This window comes from Triticum dicoccoides, chromosome 4B (assembly GCF_002162155.2).
Source record: "Triticum dicoccoides isolate Atlit2015 ecotype Zavitan chromosome 4B, WEW_v2.0, whole genome shotgun sequence".
NCBI lineage: Eukaryota > Viridiplantae > Streptophyta > Magnoliopsida > Poales > Poaceae > Triticum > Triticum dicoccoides.
In genome coordinates, this window is record NC_041387.1 from 412,975,190 (window position 1) to 412,991,621 (window position 16,432).

At 40.6% G+C, this 16,432-nt stretch overlaps 2 protein-coding genes and 1 long non-coding RNA gene across 6 annotated transcripts; 1 reads left to right on the plus strand and 2 right to left on the minus strand.

Moving 5' to 3' along the window:
* Positions 1–409: 409 nt before the first annotated feature.
* Positions 410–10,762, minus strand: LOC119296422 (6-phosphofructo-2-kinase/fructose-2,6-bisphosphatase-like). 2 transcript variants are annotated; one of them, XM_037574818.1, is made up of 23 exons: positions 10,211–10,762; positions 10,062–10,125; positions 9,360–9,655; positions 8,086–8,283; positions 6,930–7,069; positions 6,392–6,497; positions 6,064–6,162; positions 5,941–5,970; positions 5,630–5,683; positions 5,156–5,209; positions 5,007–5,084; positions 4,219–4,310; positions 4,082–4,139; positions 3,918–3,992; positions 3,587–3,634; positions 2,940–3,037; positions 2,149–2,224; positions 2,013–2,075; positions 1,826–1,917; positions 1,235–1,303; positions 1,068–1,131; positions 916–981; positions 410–833 (listed from the first exon to the last, which is right to left on the minus strand). In XM_037574818.1, exons 1-23 carry the CDS (start codon positions 10,355–10,357, stop codon positions 732–734), a joined length of 2,169 nt encoding a protein of 722 aa, XP_037430715.1. In that variant the 5' UTR covers positions 10,358–10,762; the 3' UTR covers positions 410–731. The 2 variants fall into 2 exon arrangements, with proteins under 2 accessions (XP_037430715.1, XP_037430716.1); XM_037574819.1 differs by having other exon boundaries at positions 6,392–6,484; positions 6,926–7,069; positions 10,211–10,761.
* On the plus strand, positions 10,651–15,915 carry LOC119296424. Of its 3 annotated transcripts, XR_005145200.1 has the most exons (3): positions 13,153–13,250; positions 14,963–15,006; positions 15,102–15,915. It is a non-coding gene; the product is annotated as an uncharacterized LOC119296424 (long non-coding RNA). The 3 variants fall into 3 exon arrangements; XR_005145201.1 differs by lacking the exons at positions 13,153–13,250; positions 14,963–15,006 and adding an exon at positions 10,651–10,742; XR_005145199.1 differs by lacking the exon at positions 14,963–15,006 and having other exon boundaries at positions 13,144–13,250.
* Positions 12,140–14,931, minus strand: LOC119296423 (protein CHUP1, chloroplastic-like). Its single transcript, XM_037574820.1, has 5 exons — positions 13,927–14,931; positions 13,063–13,379; positions 12,864–12,975; positions 12,511–12,642; positions 12,140–12,412 (listed from the first exon to the last, which is right to left on the minus strand). Exons 1-5 carry the CDS (start codon positions 14,545–14,547, stop codon positions 12,338–12,340), a joined length of 1,257 nt encoding a protein of 418 aa, XP_037430717.1. The 5' UTR covers positions 14,548–14,931; the 3' UTR covers positions 12,140–12,337.
* Positions 15,916–16,432: the final 517 nt, after the last annotated feature.

The window sequence follows — 16,432 nt, forward strand, 5'->3', positions numbered from 1 at the left end:
TCGCGCCTAAACGGTGCGACCTGGGCTCGTCCGAGTGAGCGCGCGGGCACGCGCTCACTGGCCAACGAGGCACCTGACAGGCGGGCCCAACCGGTCAGATTCCCTGTCAATACGTATAAAACACACTTTTAGCCTCTTTTGCAACGTCTCGCCCCAAACCTGGTACCGACACGTAAAAATTACCAATCTTAATACCAATCTACTTCCAATGCCCCATGCCTTCAGTTGTGGTGGTGCTTCTGTGCAATTTACTCACCCGAGGCTGACTACCACGCCAGGGAAGGAGAGGTTTGCTGAGCGCTCATCCGGCGGCCTCTCGTACACGCCGAAATACGCAGCAACACATATAGCCAGTTTATATTTCACAAAGCTGAAATTCAGACTAGGTAGCGTATCCACGCCCACGCGGTTACCTGGATCGATTCCAAATCCTGGCATTATAAACTGAATCTGTGGTGTTACATGTAAATCTTGAATGAACAAGTTCAGCTGAACATGAATGAATCCATCTGGATTGCCCCAAGCGAACCTTTACATCGCCAGCCAAAATTCAAAACTAGGATCATCTATGAGCCAGACTTCACAATGAACTATAGCTTTACTTCTGGACAATGAAATATAGTGATACGTTTGGGTATCATCTACATCTACATACTTCGGTAAATAAAACTATCATCCGAAAATTTATTTGTGCTGTCTGAACTGAGAGGACAGACTCCATGCGCCATGCCTCAGACCTCTGCAGTTGGGTTCACTGCGTCCATGAGTTTGTATCTTTTCTCTTCAACACCAGTGACGCCCATTTTTATCTCAATGATTGTATGAAGAGGTATCTAGAGGAACAAATGATTTCAGTCGTGACGAACAAATGATTTCAGCCAGGATGACACTATAAGATGTTGCACACGTGCTTACTTCAATCTTAGGAACTTCCTCCAGTGGTTTGTCCGCGAAATACGCATATAGTGATCTCAGCACAGCCTACAAGAGTTTCTTCCCTCATACATCCATAATGCATACTTCGGTAAGAAAAGGTCTAGAAAAATATAAAAGCTGGACATGCTTACCTGGTGAGCTATGACTACCACTGGGGCACGCTGCCTTTCAAGCTCAATTATTACAGGTTCCAATCTGCACACAGAAAATTGACAAGATTAAGAGAGGCACCAACAAGAAATACACTAGTTGAATTATGTAAAGAGGCATGTGATGCTACTAAGCAACTCGGATTAACCTCTGAATGACATCGAGGTAGGATTCTCCTCTAGGATAACGGTACCTCAGCTTGTCTTTGCGACGTGATCTAAACAGACACATATAGGTAAATGAAATCTTCTTCAAGAAAATGAGGAACGGTAAAAATTCAGACATAGATTCACAGGCACCGGATGTGCAGAGACTCCTGGATTGCTGGTTGACAGATGCTGCGTTCATATATCATGGTACGTTGTTAACCATTTCACTAAATTTCCTAACTTTATAACAGATTTATACAAAATATTACAAGCTAAAATACTGTATAGAAAAACCCATCGATAAGGATTAGCATGATGCTCGATTAATATTGCATGATTAAAAGAACAATCCGTGGCTTGAATTTGATCAGATTGTTGCTACAAATCACTGAGCCTCTTGAAGTCTTGATTATAGGTGCAAGCTTGGTTTACTAGTGTATGTTTATAATTGTGCAAGCTTGGCCTGGTAGGATCTGTTCTACTTGGCGGGATATGGAGTTGCTAAAATTATAGGTGCATCAATCAATATCGTGTGGCATGCCTTGTTTCCAGGGAAGAAAAGAAGCAATAAAATCAGTGAATTTACATACTCATATTCTTCAGGTTTATTTTTCTTTACTTCATCATATGTCATCCCATCACAAACACCAGCATTTATCTCATCAAGGGCACGCCATTGTATCTACAAGAAATGTGGGAAAACCATTTAGTGTTCCCAGCTCCTATCAGGGGCAGATAAATCTTGCTGAGCTTTGTTAATTATTAATGGCAACCTACCTTTGGAAATCCGATGATTGGATATGCAGTTAATATTGTCCTCTGGAGTGTGCTAGTCCAAATCTGAATCGGATTTTGCACATATATTTAGCAAGTAGGTTTCTTTCTCAAAAGTAGTAACAAAAGGCATACTCACAGAGGCGGTTCTCTCAGACTTCAGTCGCTTCTCTACAAAGCTTGCAAGTTTCCTTGAATAAACCTCCCCAGCCTCACTGCAAACCATTTATTTTCAGTTATGTAAAGCCAAAGCATAGGTTTTCAAATATAACATGCACAGGGGACTGACAAAAGGAAAGATGAAAACTACCGTGCCCAGACATGCAATGACCAGGTTGTTGATTGGTACTCTGTCCCACAATATAAGACGTTTTTGCAAACTGTTTTAGCTTGCAAAAACATCTTATACTGTGGGACAGAGGGAGTATATCATTATGCATGAAGTTACTGGTCTCCTTCCACCAGGGCATGCTATAATCCCCCAATCCTTTTCCCTTCTCTCTTTTTCCTTCTCCATTTTTAGTACAAATAGAGATGAATGTCCAAAAAATTTCTATAGACAATAAAGGTTACTGGTATGTATAACATTAGATAATCACACGTTCAGTTTAAATAATCATGCACGCGGAGGTGCCATATGGATAGTCTAAGAAAGGCACTCAACTAGAAAGGGAAAAAACCGTTCAAGAACTAGAAAAAGAAAAAGAAAACTTAGATTAGCTAGCACAAAAAGGATTGTTCAGCCCAAATTTTATAATTTGGGCCTATAAATGTTGTCCCCTTAGTGGGCAGATGGTTTTACAGCAAGCACGAAAGATTAATAACCATTTAGAACTTCTGATGTCATGTTCCTTAGTGTAGTACCCAAATGGAACTCAGTATGGCAGCAAAGGCTAAACAACAAGACTCTAGGACAAAGAAATCGAATACCTCAAAGATGAATCTCCACCGATTCTTCCTCTGACATTATCTAAACTTTCCCCATGCCTAGTTAACAGGATAGGACGAGGTGTAAGATGGCAGTTCACCTGTAACAACAATAAATGTGTCAGTTAACAAAACAAGTAGCATTGGAACCAAAACAGCAGCATGCCCCTTAATTACATCCGCTACTACCAGAAAAAAATGGAGCTCGCCAATATAGTAATAACATAAGCCATAAGCATGATTCAGGGCCACTGTCAGTATTATGCATTCAATATCAATTTGAAAACTAGGTTAACATGGCAAGCATTGCTGCTATCGACCTTAAAGTGGTAGTAGTCAATCGCATGAAAGGTACCCAAAAGGAAACATGGTCCAATGGAAAGTTCCCTGGGTCCTTATACAACATCAATTGTAGAGTATCGAGCAGAGCAAGGAAAAATATAGTTCCAATTTTCAAATATGCAGAGAACAGTGCATAAAATTAGAGAGACCCGAGATAGATGCTTGTATCATTGAATCACTAAACGAAACTCACATTGCAATTTGATCTACCATTAGATGAATTAGAAATTATAATCATAATGAACTTCAAAGCAATCAGTTAATCTTAAGGTGTGATAAGAAAAGGTTCAGATATTCTGGATATATACCAAGAAGAAAACAATCCGTCCAGGCAAGTAACCACTTATATTGTTGATCTGCATGAAGAAGTAATAGATAGATTAGGATATTTGGAACTAGTTGCAAAGATTGCAAGTTAATAATATCGTCTTCACCACAGCAGTATATACTTGCATCTAGTCCACATATTAGGTTTTATAAAGCAAGCGCGAAGAGAACCGACTCTTAGATTGTATAGTTAATAAGTATACAGTTATCACAAAATAAAAAGAAACACCAAATTTCAAACAATGTCCACGATAGTATGAAACCAGATGAATTTTGGCTCTATTTAACATATCTCAGATTGACTGCTCATACCTGCAACTGGCCCCCGTTCCCACTAACCATATCGATCATTTTTATGTATGACCCTTCATCTACTGGTTCATACACCTGCACAGATTTCAAATTATTTGGGTATAACTATTCCGAATTCTACACACATTTTTTTCCCCAAATAACACAATTTAGCAGCTATGGACCTTCTCATAATATGCCAGTCGCTCTTTGAAATCTCGCACACCAGCTTCAAAATCTGTTCTGTAATACAAACAACATCAATGACATAAGAAATGCATTGATATGATGTTGACAAGTGAGTAGGCAAGATGTTTCTCACTGCTCCGCATAATCGGGACTTTGTTGAACTTTCAGGCGAATATTTCTCTCAAGAACATCCTGATCATTACATATTGTTTCCACAAAGATGATCTAGAAAGTAGAACGAATGGCCAATATTAAAGGGTAGACAATTAGGTCACAAACTGCACAGTAACTCGACATATTTAACATGTGTGGTGGCGCATTTGGTCTACATGGTGCTTTATGTGACTCAAATCAGAATATGAAGAGCAATATTAAATGTGCAAAACAATGCCAAAGTGAGTGGTGTTTTGTTGAACAGGTCACTTGGACCTAGCGTTTGGTGCAACTCAAAATAGCTGGTGTGATGTCAATTTATTCTGTTGTGATTATATTAGTCTTTCAGATAATAATAGTAATTACTATGGTTTATTTATGTGTAAGAACACTAGAGTAAATTTTGTTACTTCCTCCTGATTAAATTTTAGAGATCATGCTTTTAGAAATTCGCCCTTTAAAATGTGAATGCATTCACTAAGCGTGCGCACACAACAATTACTTTAAGGCCAACACGAACAAAAATGTTCACATGGAAATGGAACAGTATTCGCCCCTGGAGTTTATCCTGAACGTATACCCCATGATAAATGGTTTCAGGTGTTACTTAAAAAAAACGCAGGGGACATGGCCAGCTACACTGAAAACGTGAAAAGTGAAAGTGACAACTATCACCAATGGATCAACGGTCAGCTACTTACTAGGTGAATCCAAATGGTTCAATTAACCAAGAAGACACTCAAGAGCTACCGCCGATTTAATTTGTACCTTACATTTTCCTTCAGCCATTTTCATCAGCATGTTCCTTCGACTTCTTGTGCTGTTTGTGGCATCACAAATACCAACCTGCAGACCGGTAGAAATAACCATAATCAGTTACTAAAAAAAGAGAATTAACACAAGAAAAATTGCCTTACCTGGCCACCTTCCTCCATCCAGGATAGCATATCTTCCATTGCTAATGCTGCCACCTAAAAAGGACGAAATAATTTAGCATAAAATTCAAGAATAAGTGTTTCATGGAAAGCATATAGGTTTATTACTTTGTTATGTATGAAAATGCACACAAACTAGATTAGCAGAAAGTAAATTATTCCCTTAGGGAAAAAATGGGTCTGACAATCAACATCAACATATATAGAAGGATCTTGAGCTCTAGATTGTCCACTTGGTATTACCTATTTCATCATGAACATACTTCCATAATTGTAACAGCATACTGGACACATGTTAGTAGTCAAAATAGTGCACTGGACCGTGTTATTATCCAAAATTGCACAGATTTGGAATTAGAGGGAGTAGCATTGGCCATGCTCCAGGTTCAACATAAACACCTATGATTTCCATGTTACTTTTGACTTTCAACATAGTAATAGTAGCAATGCACCAACCTCGTTACGTGCCTCCACACCCTCCTTGTTATCTCCACGAAAGAAATCAGCAGTCTATACAAAATGATGCAATTAGAGAACTATTCCAGAACAAAACTCATAAATAGGACCATAACTTCAAAGTACATTCAGATTTGAAATACTGCATGAGTGAATAAAATCCTATGATGGACTCGGTGGAAATGGAAATGAAAAGATCCTCATTTCTCATGAAAACCACCAGAAATTTAGCCAGTTGACAGTAGCACCTGAGCATTGTTAAAATACTGCAATGTTAGTAACAGTGATTAGGCACATAAGAATGCAAGTACCTGATTAGTGCCATGCTTGAGCCGACGGTACTACATTTGAAACATCAGAAAATACATAGGGTCAGCGACTATTCCATAAACATGTGCAGTTATCTAGAAATCTAGCTTAAGCTAAATGTTCACCTTTCCAACATTGAAGTGTTTTGTTTCGTGACCTAACCATCGGAGATATCTTGTAAGCTTAGCTGCTGTAAATGTCTTACCACGAGCTGGCAGCCCAACCTACAATGTCAGCACACGATTGCAGAAGGACAGTCAGGGTAGTTGAAACAACAGAAAATGCTTCAAGGAGTGCAGAGGAATGAGTATAACCATATTTAACTATATTCATATCTTGTCAACCATAAATATTTAACTGAGCGATTATCCACACAAAAAAAATCCTGAGGTAGTGCTGCACATTATTTGTTGTTAAATAATTTGTTGAACACATAAGTGACATGAAAATTACCAGCACAATGACTAACTTGCGGTCCTCTTTTGGTCCGTACATCTGATCAGCTACAGCTGCTGCTGCAACAGCTCCTTCTGCTGCTGGCATACCCTGATAGCCAAAGCTGAAAGAACTTCAGTTGGCAGACTTGAAAACATGTATTTTTTGATAGGTTCAGAAACTTCATAGTGCAAGACTTTTCATAGGGGATGAATTTTTATTTTTAAAGAAGAAATCAAAGGGTGGAGTTCATATGTGATACTATATAATAGCTTGAAACAAATGAGCTGATGAGTTTATGCACAATAAATATTTCTACACAGTTACTGTAGTTTACGATTCGAGAGAACTATGTACAACGTATCCCCTGCATGAACTGCAATAACGAAGAAGTTATGCAAGTTTCAATGAGTTAAAGCTTAACTCCCTCCGTTTCATAATATAAGACAATATTACATCTAATATATGAGTATATTGGATGTAATAACGTCTTTATTATGGGACGGAGGGAGTACCTATTTAGCATATATCAAATAGCTCAACAATAAATACCAACTTTGCTTCAGAATCCTGCTTGATGTTGCTCGTTGAAATGGTTTCGTTTGTTGGTCTAGCAAACCTTGGCGAACCAACACCTCTATCAACAAAGACTGCCTTTTGTTCTTCCTGTGACGGTGTATGTCTTCCATCTACGTCCTGAGGCACAAGTTATAAATCATTCCTAGTGTTGATATTAACAGAAAGTCCTCTATCCAAATGCAGGAAAATGTAAACGTATATATTTCAAAAGTTGTTTCTAATCTGAATAGGATGTGTTCGCCTCCTTCGGCTGTTGAGCAAATGACAATGATACCAGACACACAAACAGTGGTATACACAACAGGGGGTCAGCCAAGGCGGCTTAGCGGGGGCACTTGCTATGGCCAGAAAGTCCGGTACAATCCCAGGCATGCCCAGAGCATCGGCTTTGGGAAACCTGACAAATGCATGTTTAGTTCTTCATGTCACACTATCCTGGTCTTACTAGCAATAGTTACATTTTAATCCTCCCATGAGGCATAAATAAATCAGAAAAAAACTAAAAGAATATTTCATAAACAAAAGCTTCTTCGGCTGCTACAGAAATAATTGCAATGTTTCAGTTCGTAGACATAGACTGCGAGCCAACTGTATGGCACCTATGCATATTAAACGAGTTTCAGCCTCTAACGCATGCAGATAAGTCCATCCATAAGATGAACGTCCATTATCTGCTTACTTAAATGATACAGAGGAATATACTTTTGATAAGGCTTAAGTTCAAACAAGTAAAGAAAACTTGGTAGCTCCATGACCACAGGAAAACTCCAAGCACGTCACTGGTAACTAGTCACATTTTGTAAGATATATAACATAATAATTAATAATAGAAACTTAGTCCTGGCTCATAATCTCATTTAACTTAAATCAGTTCAACCTAATCCTTTTTTTTTCTGAATGAACAAACAGAAGACCTAACAGAAAGTAGCTCATTTGTCAGTGGATATCACAGTGCTAAGATGACAATATTTACAATGTGGCTTCTACGAAAGCTGCCCAAATTTCCACATGGTTTACTAAAAAGGGCAGCAACTACCCTTCTATAATGGACTGTATAAATGAAGAAATGTCGACGCTACATGATTTAAAGCTAACAGCCAATTCTCAATTGAGCAGAGAAAACTAGGTCATACCTTCTTTGTGTTAGCATAATGATTCGCAGGACCGTCGAGCGAATTGTGCAAAATGACCTTGGTGGTATCATTGTTTGACGATAAAGAGCGGGGATTCTCAGTCAAGTTAGCTGCATAAACAACACCTGAGCCCATGTTGGGTGTTGTTGGAACTACATACTTCTCTAAATCAAGCTCCAAACCAGAAGCGAAGTCATTCTGCTTGAGGGAAAAAGACAAAATTGGCAGAACAGAAAAGGAAGCACCAGCTATTGTGCAAATAGAAACGCAGGCAACATATTTTTGGGAAACCAATTTTTCTGAAAGTACAGAGTAACACGGAAGACCCTTGAACCTAGTTCTTTACACTTTAATATATTTTGCCAAATCTGGGTGTCACACTTTGCAGAAAGACAGCTTTGGACATGAGTGGGGCTGTCTAAATTAGTTAGGGCAGCTAAACTTTTAGTTTTAGGTCATATCAAATATGTATGTTAAATACATTTGGTCTTTGCCTGCAGTCCTACGCTGGGATGTTCTTTTCCATTTGATTTTCTGCTTTGTTTAATACATTCTAAATGCTTGCAGTTCTTCTAAAGGTAAATTGTCACCATTCTGAGCATTGCTCCAATAATTCCACTGGTCACGGATTCTTGTGGCCATTGGAAGCATACCATTGAACTTTTTGACACTTGACAACCAGAGTAATATGGCAACTCTTTCTAAAATACTTCCATAATATTATAAACTTTAAACATTGTGACGGAAACTAATAGTCAAGCATCTCAAACACACTGATGACCAGAGGGAGTAGGTTACATTCACAAGTACGTGAACTGAAACATCAAAGTAATATATAAGACATACTGTCGGTCAAGGTTCTGAAATCTGCTGGGTACTGGGTCAGTTTCACACCCTTTTGAGTAAACACATCACTTTACTACACCAATTAATAGTGGGAAATGGGAACTTGTTGAAACAAGTGAGTTTTGCTAGGAACCAGAATGAGGTCCGGCTCCACAACCAAGTAGCAAGCTGTCTCCAGCAGTCAACCTATTACATAGCACCCTCTATGGTATCGGACTTTACAACAAAGCATTGGCTGGAAACTAGATGCTACAAACCTAGCTATGACCAGCCTTTAAACGAAACCAGGTTTTTGCAAAATAAGCATATGTAGTTATATACTATCAATTACAAGATTATTGGAGGGTTATGTTTACAGTTTCGTAATTACATGCAGCAGCACAATAAGTCAAAATACAAAAGTAAGATAAAGTTAAAAGAATACAAACCTCGTCCCTGGCTTCAGTCTCAGTGTTCATAACGACATTATAGGTCCCTCGCACCCTTGAAGGCTGAAGATTCTCCTGATGAGCCTTCCAGCTAGCGGCTAGGTCAAATGGGGACAACATCTCTGTCTCAACCCAAACCTTACACTCAAGTGAATCTTTCTCAGTGAGTTTAAAGACTGCATCCGTCATTTCCACTTGATTGCTCCCGCAACCTAGCGGTCGGTTCGGTCCCTCCTCAACAATGCACTCTGAGCTATCGTCTTTTGTCTTCAATAGTAACTTGAAATCCAGTGTTTCTAACAAAACATAACAAATAAAGGGCATAAAAGCTAGTCAGAATGCTCAAAAAACTGAACAGAATCTAACTCCCTGCATATGTAGTAAGTAAACAACTCAGTTAACCAGAGCATAGCAAATGATCAGCTCAAGAATCACTTTATTTCATTTCGAAGGCCCAGCTCCATGTACTACATTGTTATACTCAGCAATGACAAATCACTAGTTCATGACAAAATATATGTACACACATTAAACAGACAGGAGACAGCCCCAATAAATAATTAAAGCCCAACCCAACAACTCAAACCAGAGCATCCCAGCGGCATGCCACAGCAAGATAGCTCATCATAGCACAAACCTCCCAGAAGGGATCTCAAACCCACATGGAGTTGTCGAACAGCATGATAAAATGAGCCAACTCACCGTGTCGAGAAGGGAGGACGCAGCTGAGCTCCCAAATGGCGGCCGCCGCCCGCTCCATCGGCAGCTGCGAACACCACCAGGAAAAAAAATCCATCAATCTCCGCACGGGAACACACTCGCGAACAAGAGGGGATAGATGCGACGCTTACGGCTTTGGAAGGGTCCCACGAGCCGGCGGCGGGGTGGGAGCCGAAGAGGTGAGGGGCGAGGTCGAGCGCCGCCAGGCGGAGGCTCTCCAACTTGACCGAGACATACTGATGGTCGGATACGCCGCCGGAGCTCGCTGCCGTCGCCATCGCCGGGGAGGCCAGAAGGAAGGGGGACTTGGAAGGTGCCGGAAGGAAGAAAAGCGGGCGCGTCGGTATCGTCTTTTCGTGCGACTGTCAAGTGGGGCCACGAGGGGAGGTGCGATGGTGGTAGATCCCTTCGTAATCCGCAACAGCAGGTGGGGCCGAGACGTACCTGGCCCACCAGCCAGCCTAAGAATGTCCGATGGCAACAACGCTACCGCCGGCCGGCGACGGCGGGCGAAGCGTCTCAGCGCGGAGAAAGGGGGCGAGCAGCCTAGAGAGAGAGAGGGATACGCGGGAAGTAGGCGGTGCGGCGGCGAGACGCCGTCATATGGACCGGCCCGCCGCCGCCGGTTGTTTCGGCCGCACCAGCAAGGGCTACACGATCCAGGTATTTTTTGGGGGTGGCTGATTCCTTCTTTTCCCGTCTGTGTGATGCTCTTGTAGATTTTGCAGCAGCCTGCCAGCTCCATGCATTCGTGCTTGGTTTGCTCGCGCATCTCTGTTTGGATAGCTGAATAATCTCGCACATCCTTTCCAGCATTGGGATTGTGCAAAATATTTGGGCTTATGGTGCTTAGGTGGTTTTTCTTTTGAGGGTTATATATAGGTGGTATTCCTATTGCTTACGGGCAATAGCTGCTAAAGAAGTAATGACGTTGTTGATTCAACATACGCTTGAACACATTTTGAGCGAAACAATGCAGCAGTTAACAGCAGAATCTGAAATGGTAGGCGCCGTAGAGCGAAGTTGATTGGTGCCTGTGTTTTTTTCATTTTTTGACAGCAACCTTGTAGATTTTCTCTGGTTTGTGGATCTTTGGCGCCGGGAACACTTGCACATTTTGCCAAAGCGCATGATCCTGCTGCGTTCGGTCCAAAACACGATTTGAGACGATAGTACTTCTTAAGATTTTCTGTAGCTTATTGTTAGACCATCCTCATCACATTTATGCTTAATCGGAAGCCAAAAGGAGAGGTGTGGTTTGGCAATTATTACTTAATGTGAAGCATTTACAGCCAATTTGCTCTTGAGCAAACCTCAGACAAATTCTAACAAGAAAAAACCCTATTCAGTGTGCACTAACAGAGTAACAGTTGTGAATCTTACTCTTTAGGAATGAAGGGGACATACTGTCGTCCTATCTGTATAGTAGGATTATACTGTCGTCCTATCTGTATAATAGGATTATACTGTCGTCCTCTGTATAATAGGGCTATCCAGCATTGGTGGATTGTGGGAAATGTCGGACTTATGGTGCTTAGGTGGTATTTTTATTGCTACAGACAATTAGAGCTCCTGCGAAGTAGAGGATGTTGTTGATTCAACGTGCACTTGAACACCCTCTAACAGCGGAATCTCAAAAGGTAGGTGCCCTAGGTAAAAGTGGATTTGTCTGCTTTTTTTATGGGAAAACTGGATGTATCTGATACTCTTGTCACTTGTCGCATAAATGCTGTGCAGGTTTGAATACTTGGAGCAGTCACCTAGTTTTTGAGCATTTACAGCCAATTTGCTCTTTAGCAAACCCCAGACAAATTCTAACAAGAAAAAATCGTATTCAGTGCGCCCTAACAATTGTGAACCTCACTCCTTAGGAATGAAGGGCACATACTGTCGTCCTGTCTGTAACCGTAAATTATGCCATTTCCAGATTCTTACTTCATACTTCATGGTATGACCACCTAACAATCAAAGGGTTGGCTCTTGTTTTCTTTTATTTACCAGCCTCTAATGAAATTTTAGAATGTTCCCAAAAGGTGTACTTAAATTAAGAGTTCTGAGTAGATGCACTTAGAATTCTCAGGCTTCAAATTGCATCCAAGAGGTCCGCATCTTAGATGCAAAATAATTAAGTTAAGAAAATTGTTCACGGAATTATCCTGGAGACTAGTGGATTCGACCTGGAGCCAACCTCGGCAAAACTTAATTATGTCCGTTGTATCCCAATGATGCTTATTTGAACCCATATATGATCCATCAGATCACTCTGACTTGCTTGCGTACGTCTTGAGTTCTTGGAATGCTTTCCGGCAACCTTCATCAAAGCCACCCGCAAGCTGCAAATTTGGTTTGTTGCAGTTACCTTGGTTAGTTAGTTTGTAGGTAGCAACTCATAATGCCATCCGAAAGTAATTCGTGATTGTGGTAGAATTACCTGATGTATTCGGAAGGCAAAGCGGACACCTTGCAGGAGCAGTTCCTCATCATTTACAAATGGATCTGACTTCAGTGCATTCATAATGCGGTTCATGTATTCTTTTGCAAGCTTCAATGAAGCGGCCTTTAGCTGTTAAGGTAGCAAGAGGATACTTCATATATGATATGTCTATTAGACATGAATTTATAGCTAAAAAGGGTAGTGGGATAATTCCAATGTGTACCACATAACTCGTAAGTTGGTTTGGAGTTGAAGACGAGTTTGTAAAATGCACTTAACTATCTCTTCTCTGTTATATCAAACTGATGAAAAAGATGGATATTAGAAGTTTGGGAGTAGATGGTACATACTTGGCTTATGATTCCAGAATCAAGCATCCAATCCCATGGGATCATGAGATCCTTGTATCTTCCACTTGCACTGTCCCTTATTTTTTCAGTATTGTGAATACCTTGTTCAATTCTACAAGGGGAAGTATGAATCATGTCATATTGTTGAAAGTTTGACAATGCAACAGCCTTACTAAATGCATGCAGTTCGTCTACTCACTTATCCTGTAGAGCTTGCATGCGCTTCAAAGCCATAGGTGTAGCCACTCTCCTGTCGTCGTGAAATGATGATGCTTCTGCTTCCAGGTTCTTCAGATCCCGGTAGGTGAATGCTGCTTCTCTCATGGCATCTGCTTTCTTCTCAGGCCAGTTAGGGAAGTGCTTGAGCACTGCCCGTTCGTCTATCAGGTATGATAGTTCCCCATCTAGCCACTTCACAAACTCTTCAACATCGGCTATTTCCTTGTATGCTGCATTCTGAACTTCCCTTGCCAGGAAGCTAATGAATTCGCCCTGATTTTCTACATCTGATTTAATCTGTTGGAACACAATCATAAGGGAATATTTTTGGATTGGTGAGGAAATTATTGATCTGTACAGAATAATAGGGAGAAAACATGACTCAGATGTACATTAAAAGATTATTCGTACTATAAAAAAATAAAGAGTTATATAACATTATCAACTGCAGGAGGGAAACAGAAAAATCAGAAGAACATGTTGCATTCTCTTAAACTAACACATGGCATTGCTTTTTGATGCATAAAGAAAAGATATCATATATTGTGGTGTATTCGTAAGGTTTTAAAGGTGAGTGAAAATTTTACACAATAAAAAATTACTATTTACGAAATGGGAGAGATGTTTAAAGAATAGTCTATCTGTTGAGATATTGTCTTTAATACAACAATGAACTGGTAACTGTCATGCGGGAGGAAATATTGTGCAATTGTCATACTACTCATACTCTTGTTGCTTATGTTGGTTCGAAAAGAAAAGAAAAATTAAACCAAGGAATTGGCAGCTAAGTAAACAATATATCATATGCACATCTAAAAATAGATAGAAAATCGTATGTACTTACAGCTATAACATAAGCTGATCTGTTCTCTATCTCCCCGATCATGTCTCGGCTGTTAGTAGCTACTGGAATTCCCACAGATCCAGACTTCGCATCGCTTTTGCCTTCTCTTCGTACTAACAACCGGTACAACTCAACTACCTCTGGCACCCTTTGGACTCCCTTGGTGCTCTTCAGTAATTTGGAAGGTAGGGGAGGTGGCGGTGGAGGAGGAGGACCCATGGATCCTTCCTTTTTTGCCTTGATGATCGGTTGGATGCACGTCGGACTTGGTGGTGGATTTGGAACTCTTGGTGCTCTTGATTTCACTGACGGTGTCCTAGAAAATTGCTGCCTGCTGTAACATGCCGAGCTGTTGAGATCCATGGCTTCCTTCACATCATCATTGTTGTGAACAAACTGTTTTTCCTTGAAGTAGTTGTTGCTGGTGGCAGAATTCTCTGGCTTCTTCCACATTATCTTTCTATCAGTATCCTGCCCTTCAAGTGAGGAGACTTGGCCTTTTAGACGGCTGACTTGATGCCTCAGTTGCTTGTTCTCCTCTTCCAGTGTGTGGTTCCTCTCGATCAGGCCATGGAGCTTGCTTCTCAGAAGTGCAACACATGCATCACCCTCCCTCATCATCTCTTCTTCGCCAGAGGAGATGATGATCTCTCTGTATGGTGGTACTGATTCCTCTCGTATAATCTATATATGTCTCTTACTTCATCACTCATATAATTCTGTGGAGCACTAAAGGAGATGTAAGTGAGCTTCTGTACAATTCTGTTGAGTCTAGCCAAGAGGAACTTACATATGTGCAGGGAAGAACTGGTGGAACATAAAGTTAGGTAGGATAGGTGCTGCTGCTAGGCTAATTACTTGTCCTTCAAGTGATTGCTATGGGGTACCTATCTTCTTTGTGTAACTTCACTAAAGAAATTCAGTCGTACAAGCTTACGTGTTTCTCTTTTCCTTTTGTGTACGACTATTTTCCAATTCTATCATACATTATTTACCGCCGTCTATGTTCAGTTCACTTGGCTGGTATATTTTCTAGATTTACCTTGAGCTGTCGGTGTGCTATTTTACACCAACCAAGAGGTAAAGGTTTTTTATCACTCTTCTTTCTCTGAAAAATATGTCATTTTCCTTCATGCTTGGTTTCTTCTGATTGCGCTTTTTTCCTTTTTGTGAAGTTGTGACAGCAAAGCCTGAATACTAGCTTTCTTCTGCCTCAAGCTGTGTAAAAGGAACTCAGATGGAACTCCTTTACCAGCCCTGGACACCTTTGGCTAATAAGACCAAGTGAATATTTTGAAAAGTAGAGGGACAAGAAGAAACAAAATAAAGCTGAGCAAAAGAAGGGGAAAAGCAGATCTGAATGTGTTTATCTTTCAAAACACACGGTATTGTTACACTCCTTGGAACTGTAGCTCCTACTGTAACAATCCTATTCCTCACCCATGTGTTTTGATTGCTGAAGATTTCTGGTGAAGCCTTTCCTACCTGTATCTGAACAGCATTGGGCATCTGTTTATGTCACCAAATATAGGCGGTAGCAGAGCCCCGAAAACAACATATAGTAGGTTTAGAAAAAGGAGTCCCTACGAAGGAAGATTCTGGCAATGTTATAAAGGAGATGTAGAAATAAACTGTTACAGGATGACAACAGATTAAGCTGGCATCAAAGGTTACTCTGTGTACTCTGAGATACAGGTACCATTGTGAAGTCCCTGATCCGTAGGGAATTGCGGCCATGTTTAAGGAGTTCATTGATTTCGCTGCGTCAGTTTCCATGCTCGGATTGGGTGTGATTTGTGTAGAATGCGATCTCAGTACCTGGTTGGTGGAAGTACTACATACATACATGCAGTGCGGTGCATCAACTGTGGAAGATACTTTGCATGGACCCCCTGTGACTGCATGTACCATTACGCCTAATGATGTACCAACAATTGCGCTCATAAATGTAAGGAGTGTCTGGGACTGAGTAGTGATCATTTTCCATTATTCATACTGTATAAGCTAACAGAAGGTGGACGACAAACTTGGCAAATATGGAGATCATATATGCCGAATTACCCCCAGGTAAGCATTGCTTTCATGAGTTTTCAGCTCTGCTAATGTGCAATGCCAACCAAACTGGAAGCAGTGCAATTTCAATCCTTGCCATTACTGGGAATGCCTTAAGGGTGAGGAAACAGTCAGGTAATGTTGTGGAAGAAAAATGGTCCAGACCTGAACCAAGAATAAGGAAATTGAATGTTGATGCTTCCTACCACTTGGAAGAAGGTACAGGAGCAACTGCAGCAGTCATCAGAGATCATGACGGCTCCTTTGTACTCCCTCCGTTCCTAAATATTTGTCTTTCTAGAGATTTCAACAAATGACTACATACGGAGCAAGATGAATGAATCTACACTTTAAAATATGTCTATATACATCCGGATGTGGTAGTCCATTAAAAATCTCTAAAAAGACAAATATTTAGAAACGGAGGGAGTAGCAGCTAGGTGCGTTTATTTAA